Source organism: Hyperoodon ampullatus (assembly GCF_949752795.1).
Source record: "Hyperoodon ampullatus genome assembly, chromosome: 4".
NCBI lineage: Eukaryota > Metazoa > Chordata > Mammalia > Artiodactyla > Ziphiidae > Hyperoodon > Hyperoodon ampullatus.
Window position 1 is genome coordinate 30,357,043 of NC_136917.1, and position 9,395 is coordinate 30,366,437.

Consider the following 9,395-nt stretch of genomic DNA (forward strand, 5'->3'; position numbering starts at 1 on the left):
CTCTGGGCTTGCACCCTTCTGGTACCTCCCTGTGTTCACCAACCTGGAGTCTCTCCAAAACCATTTGGTTGGGGTTTGGTTGAGGCATCATTACGTAGGCAAGATTGGTTAAATCATTGGCCATTAGTGATGAACTCAACCTCCAGCCCCTCTTCTCTCCCCATATGTAGGGTGGGGTGAGACTGAAAGTTCCAACCCTCTAACCACGTGGTTGTTTCTTCTGGCCACCAGCCCCCATCCTGAGGCTATCCAAGAGCCCCCAATCATCTCATTAGCATACAAAAAGACACTTATCACTTCGGAGATTCTGAAGGTTTTAGGAGTTACGTGCCAGGAAAGGGTGGGGGGCACAGAAACCAAATATATACTTCTTATTGTGTCACACTGAGACACAGTCACACCCAAAGGACTGAGTTGTCTCCTGCAATCCAGGGGTGAAACCTTGGGTGTGACTTACAGATATCTAATGGCCACTGCCCACTTCGGGACTCTGGCCACTGCCTCCCCCAAGGTTTACCTTGGTGTCTAAGGGCGCTGCTAGACCCAGGCTGTCATTAACTTAAAAAGAAATCACAGGGGTTGGGGGGAAAAGCAGCCTCAATAGGGCAACATAGGGGCTGTGTGGACCTTTCTCCTTGGTGTATCTTGACAGGTACGCGGGCCCCATGGAGAGAGCCGCGGCAGAAAGCATCCTCACCAACCGCTCGGACGGGACGTTTTTGGTGCGACAGAGAGTGAAAGATGCTGCAGAATTTGCCATCAGCATTAAGTAATTCCTCCTTTCCCGACCTATCTCCCCTTGTGACCTGGGCACTGCAGGTGCTTAGGAAGAAGGAAATGTACAGTCACGCTAGTTAACTTTTATTGAGCTCCTGCAGGGTCCTAGGTGTTTTTAATCTTTCTTATTTCTTTTACTTGACTGGCAACCCACAGGAAAGAGATACGCTTCTTAAGCGAGGCTCCAGGAGGCATTTAGCATACTCTAGGAAGAGGCAGAAATGCAATCTGGACCCAAGTCTTGCAGACCCTGGCTTTCCTGCCTTACTGTTTCTTGGGTGCAGCTTCTTGCTTGTGGTGACTTGTTTCCTTGTTGGTTTTGTCACTGGGTCTTGTGATTTTAAGTGGGGCTTTCCCTGTGGGTATCTTTGCTGCCTGGGTCCCCAGAGATTTTGCATTTGCTTCTGTTGGGAATCACCAACAAGTTAATTTCTTTTTCAGGTTAAAATATGTCTGGTTAATTCCTTAGTTTCCCAGACTACACAGGTGGTTTAAGTATAAATGCTAAACCCATAAGAGGGTAGGACTGAGGTTATGAATTCTCAAGGGTGACTTTTCTGTTTTGGGTCTGAGACAAACAAGCTTTCACATGGTCCCTGCTGTGCTCATGGGTGGGTTTTTCTAGACCACCTCTTTTCCTGAGGATGTAGCTTTTTGACAGTCCACCCTTATGGGGTGTGGGTGGGTCTCAGTGCCAACTCTCTACCCAACAGGGACCCAGTAACTCATCTCATGTTTCTATGTGATTAAGACATATGCTCCTTGGGAATTTCCTGGCCATCCAGTGGTTAGGACTCTGTGATTCTCCTGCTGGGGGCCCGGGTTCGATCCCTGGTTGGGGAACTAAGATTCCCCAAGCTGCGTAGCATGGCAAAAAAAAAAAAAAAAAGAGTAAAAAGACATATACTTTTAAGTTTCATCCTCATTTTTGGCCTCTGGGGATTTCCCTTACTTTTTTGAGAGCTCAGCATTTTTTTCATGGCATTTCTAGGGGTTTTTTTGAGTAGGAGATTTTTTTGGTTATCTAGTTCTTCATATTGGCAGAACCACTTCTGCCAATTCATGCCTCTTCCGTACTAGTCTGTGGTCCTCCATATTGCTGGAAATGGACCCCTTCTCGCACATCCTTTAGATTCTATGGTCATTCACTTTAGTGGAAGTGGCGATTTCATCCTATCTACTCTACAACAGTGCTTTCTTTATAAGGTATTTTTGACTTCTCAGCAACCCCGTGGGTCAAGGAAGATGATTTCTGTTCTATGGAGGAAGAAATTAAGGTTTAGAGCAGCAAAGGCTCCAGGGAAGGGATCCTGTTGGGCTCCAGTGGTCGCCCCCTCCCTGAAGTAGCCAAGAACGCTTCTTCCATGGTTGGGGGTGTGTAGCATGGGGCTGAGACTCGACAGGGGATGGGCCTGAATTCCCAGACTCAGGACGCAGTGACCATCTCGCTCTCTTTCCCTGCTTCCAGGTATAATGTTGAGGTCAAGCATATTAAAATCATGACAGCAGAAGGACTGTACCGGATTACAGAGAAGAAGGCTTTCCGGGGGCTTATGGTAAGGGCCAATGAATCCCTAAACCCAGCCTTCCAGAATCTAGGTAGGACCCTCTCTGAAGCTCCACCTTGGGACCCCCTTTCCTACGTTCAGAACAGCCCCTCCAAGAGGCACTATGGAGCAACTGGCTTTAAACTCGTTTTCCTAATCATCAACACTGAGAATAATAACAACAACAAAAACAACAGTAGCGGGCTTCCCTGGCTGCGCAGTGCTTGAGAGTCCGCCTGCCGATGCAGGGGACACAGGTTCGTGCCCCGGTCCGGGAAGATCCCACATGCCGCGGAGAGGCTGGGCCCGTGAGCCATGGCCGCTGAGCCTGCGCGTCCGGAGCCTGTGCTCCGCCACGGGAGAGGCCACAACAGTGAGAGGCCCGTGTACCGCAAAAAAAAAAACAACAACAGTAGCATCAGTGAACATTTACAAAGCACTTACTGAGTGCCAAACATATTATAGATAGGACTGCACTTCATCCCCCCTCAACTCACTCTCTGAGTTCCCATTTCACACATGGGGGAAACTGAGATTTAGTCCTCATCTGGTATCACAGAATAGCAGAGCCCCTATTTTTGTCAGATGTCAAGATTTAGCTCTGCCTAATCTGCTTCATGACCATTTCACAGAGAATCCAAATGCCTCTCAAGTGTTTTTGCTTCTATTTGGTGCCCTATAATTTTGGGCTGTCTTTTAGACATCTTAAGCCCATTGGTTTAAGGCACATGGATCCTACCCATGGTCTGTGGATGCTTGAGGATCCTTTGAATTCTCTGAAAGAAAAATCCAGAAATTTCCATATATCTGCAATTTTTTTGGAGGAAGGTATCTCAAATTTCATTTGAGCCTCAAATGGATCTTTGACTGCCCAAAAGGTTAGGGACTGTTCACTCATTCCACAAATCTATTTTGCCCCCAAACACTCTGAGAATTTTGGCTCCCCCCATTTTTTTTTTTTTTTTTTTTTTGGCGGTACGCGGGCCTCTCACTGTTATGGCCTCTCCCGTTGCGGAGCACAGGCTCCAGACACACAGGCTCAGCGGCCATGGCTCACGGGCCCAGTCGCTCCACGGCATGTGGGATCTTCCCGGACCGGGGCACGAACCCGTTTCCCCTGCATTGACAGGCGGACTCTCAACCACTGCGCCACCAGGGAAGACCATCCCCCCATTTTTTATTTCTGAAAAATTACTGAAATATTGCTGGAATAGTGTCATGAATATTTGTGGACCTTTCACCTGGATTTACTGATTGTTAATATTCTTCCTCTTTTGCTTTTTCTCTCTCTCCCTCTCTCTCTCTGCACACACACTCACACATTTATTCTGCAGTATTTAGGAGTAATTTGCAGGCATCATGATCTTTCCTATAAGTACTTTAGCGTGACTGTCAAAGAGCCAGGACATTCTCTTGCCTCACTACTGTGTCATTATCACAGTCAGGAAGTTGAACATTGATACAAAATTATTATTATAATACACAGCCCATTTCCAAGCTCCCTGATTGCCTGAATTATGTCTTTTATGACCTTTTCCTCCTAGGATATAATTAGGGGAATCACACATTCCTTTCATCTCCTTAGTGTCTCTTTTAATTTGCCATAGTTCCCCAGTCTTTTATTTATTTCTTTGGTCTTTCATGACTTTGGAACTTTTGAAGTCTAGAACTCCAAAACATAAGACATTTTGTTTTGCAGAATGTTAATGTTGACTTGACGGTTTCCCCACTGTTAGAATCAGGTTGAGCCGTTTGTGGAAGAAATATTCATAAACACAACACATCTGGGACTTGAATTCAGATCAATTTATTATAGAGGCCAGCTCTTAGCTGCTACACTCTATTGCCTGTCCTGGGACTGAATTCTGGATCTGCCCTTTTCCAGCTGTGGGACCCTCCATGAGCCTTCTCTGTGACTCAGTTTCTCCATTTATAAAATAGGGGTCTCATCAATGTTTTCACCTCCCATGATTATTAGGAGATTTTGATGATGTGTGGTTGCACACTGACCAGCACACAGTAGGTACTTAGTAAACAGCATTTATTATTATTACAATTATTTGTAAAAAGAGTGCTCTTGACACCCAGGGAGGGTTGGTTTTGGTGAGCTGGTCATCAGGCAAGTTGATTATTTGGTAAATGTATCATGAAATGAACTGGCTGTTAGGAGAACTGTCTTGAGACAATGTGATTTCTTCACCATAAAATGGTCCTGGCTGACCAGGAAGAGAGTGAGCTCCCCATCGTGGGGAGCATTCAAGGCATCTTTTGCCAGGGAGGCCAGAAGGAGGACCTGTTTCACATGAGGAGTTGGATGTGGCTCCTTCCAGCTGTGTCCCCATCGTGGACTGGCCCTCTGGGAGAGCATCTGTCCTGCTGTATTCTTTGCAGGAGCTGGTAGAATTCTACCAACAGAATTCTCTGAAGGATTGCTTCAAGTCACTGGACACCATCCTGCAGTTCCCATTCAAGGAGCCTGAGAGGAGAGCCATCAGCAAACCACCAGGTAGGCTGTCTCCAGCTGGGGGCCTGCTGTGCCAGCTCCTTCCCACTGTGGAGGGAAAGTGTGGGGATGCCGTGGACATTCCTTCCTGTGGGGTTGGAAAAGTCCTATCTGTGAAACAGCTTGAGCTAATTCCCACCTCCAGTTTGTCCCTTTGCTCTTGAGAGATTTGCATATCCATTTACTTGGATGAAAGGGTTTACTTTCATATTTTGGAAGATGAGGACACTGGGAACCAGAAGCGTCCTCACCTACACATTTTAAGCCTTTATTTTTGTATCAATATCAGGCATGAATTAGTATCAATAACCTTCTCCCACAGAAAGGCAAGACCTTTAGTACACTCTTTCTTTCCTTTTCCTTTGTATCTCTTAACTCACCTGGTTTGTTGAAGTTATTTCGAATACGGTTTGCTATGAATGAAAACAATCATACCTTATACTTTAGGAATTTTTTCTTCACCATTGCATTTCACTTTGCAAATTCAATATCAAGAATTATTTAGACTGTCTATATTTCTTGTTTTCTGTGTTTTCCTTTATTTTTAAAATTTCTTTAAAATTCTGATTCAAATTTTATTTTTCTGGAGTGCATTTGGGAGTACGTTTTTCAGAAAAGTCACCTGGGTGGTGGAGTTTCTGAATTCTTACATACATGTCCAAAATATTTTTAAAGAGGGATTTTAAAATTAATTATTGTTAAAATGTTTACCAATAAAATAACAATTCACCACTTAAAAAGTTATATTTTTGAAAAAGCAACACCAGCATAACATTAGGACACTGAAACCAAAATTATCCCTATTCTCATCACCCAATCAAATAAATGTTTCTATCTGTCTGCAAGTTACTTATTCATCCTGGTGAATATTTGGATGTTCAATCTTAGCATATTTGCAGAAATACTACAAATTACTTTTATAGTCTACAATATCACTTAATATTGTACTTTGGAAACTTTTTCCCTTTCTTATCTTTCTCCCTCTCTTTTTCAACCCTTGGACTTCTTTAATATAATTAATATTATCTAGAATGAGAACTTCCACATCTTTCTTCTGTTTCTTTCACTGTGAATATATACGTAACATTTAAAAGATCATAACTGTATTATTTTCTAAGTTTGGATGCTGGTTGGGCTAGAAGGATGATTCTGGGAAGACAACTGTGTACTCTCAGAACACAGGCCACCCAACACTCAATGGAAAGAAGCATTGAGGGGCCCTTCTTCATCCTGGTCTATTGGAGCATTGTCCTCCCACTGCCCCCAGACGATGGGTGTGTGTCTGATCCAGGGCCCTTTCCCACTTCTGCTCTCTCCCACACAGCAGGGAGCACCAAGTATTTTGGCACAGCCAAAGCCCGCTATGACTTCTGCGCCCGGGACCGATCAGAGCTGTCCCTCAAAGAGGGTGACATCATCAAGATCCTTAACAAGAAGGGGCAGCAGGGCTGGTGGCGAGGGGAGATCTATGGCCGGGTGAGTTGGGGCGGAGTTTGGCAGCGCCAGGGAAAGGGCGTGGGGTGAGCTGGCTCTAGTGAAGCTCTACTGGATGATGGAGTGGAGTGAGTGGGCAGGGGCTCGTGTGAAGGGCTTCCCTGGAAGGAAGGGATGAAGGGACAGAGATTTTATTTATGCACCTTGCATTTATTTATTGAGCACCTACTATGTGTCGGGCATTTAGCTGGGTGCCAAGGAGACAAAAATGAGCACAGTACAATCACTGCCCTCCTGAAGCTCATTGTTTGGTGAGAAGCACAGACCTGTAACCATGCAGTTACAACAGTGAGTGGTTGAGATTGAGATGGGGAATCATAAGGCACCTTGGGAGCCCCCAAGGAACCCCCAGCTCATCCTGGGAGCAGGTCAGGATGCCTTCTGAGAGACCAAGCTGATCACTGAGGGATGAGTTAAGTCAGCCAGGTCATGGGTGGTGGGAGGTGTGGGAAAGTATTCCAGAAGAACCAGCACGTGCAAAGGCCCTGGGGTGAGAGAGTCATTGGCATGTTTGGGGAACACGAAGGGAGGGGTTTTTCTATCTTGTTCACTGCAGTATCACCAGTGCCTGGAACAGTGATTGTCACATAGTATGTCAGTCAATATTTATTGAATGCATGAAAAGGCAGAACTGAGACCAACCGCTTTTGCCTTTTGTGATCTTTTGTCTGCCTGAATTTGGACTTTCAGGAGGGAACTTAAATTTTCTCAAAAAAGTTTCTGTCTGGTTCTTATTTTTGTCTCACAAGGCAGAGTGTATTCTTTATTTTGTCTGCTGATGAATTCCTAGCCTCTAGAATACTGCCTTGCTTGTACTGGTTTCTCAAAAAATATTTGTTGAATGAAGATAAAGACACTGGTTAGAAGCTTCAGTTCTACCAGAGGGAAACGTGAAAAGTGACCTAGATAATTGCTTAGGTGAACAGTTTTAGGAAACATGGAGGGTAAATTTAGTGTGTGGTAGAGAACAGTTAGGGCTTGAGGGGGGATTTTGGGATGTTTAGGAAGGTTTAGGCTGTAAAGAATTCATCCATCCATCCATCCATCCATCCATGCATCCTTTATTTCATCCATCCATCCTTTATTCCATCCATCCATCATTCCATCCATCCACCCATCCATCCATCATCTCATCCATCCATCTATCCATCCATCCACCATTCCATCCATCCATCCATCCATCCATCCATCATTCCATCCATCCATCCATCCATCCATCCATCGTTCCATCCGTCCATCATTCCATCCACCCATCATTCCATCCACCCACCCATCCATCCATCATTTCATCCATCTTTTTTTTTAACATCTTTATTGGAGTATAATTGCTTTACAGTGGTGTGTTAATTTCTGCTTTATAACAAAGTGAATCAGCTACACATGTACATATATCCCCATATCTCCTCCCTCTTGTGTCATCCACCCATATTTTCAACAAATATTTATTAAGTATCTACTGTGTGCCAGGAACTATTCTAGGCTTTTGCAACTCAGTGATGAATAAGACAGACAAAAATCTCTGGCCTGTTGTAGTGAAGGGAGGGGGAACAGACAAGAAGCCCATAAATAAGTAACATATATAATCAATTAGATGGTGAAAAGTGTTATGGAAAAGCAGGAAGTGGGGATAAGGACTGTTGGGTGGATGGGGTTTACAATTTTAAATAGGATGGTTAGGAAGCCCTTGCTGATAAGGTGACATGTAAGTAAAGGACTGTAGGAGGTGGGAGTGGTCAGCCGAGGGTGTATCTAGGGGAGGTACTTTCTGGGGTAGAAGGTATGGCAGGTGCAAAGGCCCTGTGGTAGGAGGGAACCTTCCTGGTGTGTCGAGGAACAGTGGGAGAACGTGCAGAGGCTGCCCTGACCACTTCTCTGTCTCTTTCCAGGTTGGCTGGTTCCCCTCCAACTATGTGGAAGAGGATTATTCTGAGTACTGCTGAGCTTTGGCACATTGGCAGAGAGATGAGAAACTCTAGGCTCTGAGCCTGGGATGAGCAGGCAGTGGGCCTCGGGGCTGTGATACGTCCTGGCGGGCTGAGAGTCCGGGATGGACTGTGGAGGGCTAGCGTCCAGCTGGCAGGACTCCTGGGATGATGCCCTGCCATGGTTAATTTATAATACACTGATTTCCTCTTGGGTCCCCTTGAGAAAGCAGGGCTCAATCAACTGCTTTTAATAAAATGATGAATGGATGGACTTGTGTCAGACCTGGGAAGGGAAAGATGGGAAAGGGCATTGGGACACAGACCAAAGCCCCCTCACTAATTCCTGCTTTCCAGCTCTATCACTTTTCTCTGCCATTTAAAAGAAAACCTGGGGCTTCCCTGGTGGCGCAGTGGTTGAGAGTCTGCCTGCCGAGGCAGGGGACACAAGTTCGTGCCCCGGTCCGGGAAGATCCCACATGCCACGGAGTGGCTGGGCCCGTGAGCCATGGCCGCTGAGCCTGCGCGTCCGGAGCCTGTGCTCTGCAACGGGAGAGGCCACAACAGTGAGAGGCCCGCGTACCGCAAAAAAAAAAAAAAGAAAGAAAAAAAAGAAAACCTGAAATATGAAATGGGACCCCCATGTGGCAGGAAAGAATTTTACGCTCACAGATTCCAGATCACAAAAATGTAACTATCAGTTTTTTTCTGTAATAGGACATAATTACTATTTGGAGCCTCTCCAGTTCTGCTAAGTGGTAAAAACTTCATCTCGGTTGAATCTGGGTCTCCTGAGTCAATTCTCTCCAAGGTCATGTTTCAATTCCAGGGGCTTTGGGACTGGAGTGTTGGAAAGACTGCTGGTTCTTGGTGGTTATCTTCCATCACTGCCTCCTGCTGAGAGGTAATTGCTTCTGTTTCATCTTTGGTGCCTCTGCATTTTCCACATCCCTCTTGGCTCATGCAACGCGTCTGGCTGTTTCCCCTTAAGTGCTGAGTGGAATGACTCTACATCCTGGTTTCCCCGGGACAGTCCTGACTATTGCCCTAGTGTAGTTATTAACCACGATCCTTTTCATTCTCCAAAGTGTCCTGGTTTGGATGATAAAAATTATACAGTCACTGTCTTAGGTTGAGCTGCTCCAGAAGCAG

General features: G+C 45.5%; 1 protein-coding gene across 4 annotated transcripts in view; it reads left to right on the forward strand.

The window, feature by feature from the left end:
- Window positions 1-8,261, forward strand: part of VAV1 (vav guanine nucleotide exchange factor 1) — a gene marked incomplete at both ends in the record, with an annotated part of 56,176 nt that extends 47,915 nt beyond the window's left edge. For 3 of the 4 annotated variants that reach the window (XM_079703087.1, XM_079703088.1, XM_079703089.1), the window contains 5 exons: window positions 653-769; window positions 2,246-2,333; window positions 4,716-4,830; window positions 6,152-6,303; window positions 8,208-8,261. In XM_079703087.1, coding sequence (XP_079559213.1) covers window positions 653-769; window positions 2,246-2,333; window positions 4,716-4,830; window positions 6,152-6,303; window positions 8,208-8,261 — 526 coding nt within the window. The remainder of the gene's footprint in view (window positions 1-652; window positions 770-2,245; window positions 2,334-4,715; window positions 4,831-6,151; window positions 6,304-8,207) is intronic. The other variant, XM_079703090.1, reaches the window with a different exon arrangement.
- Between the last annotated feature and the right edge of the window lie 1,134 nt (window positions 8,262-9,395).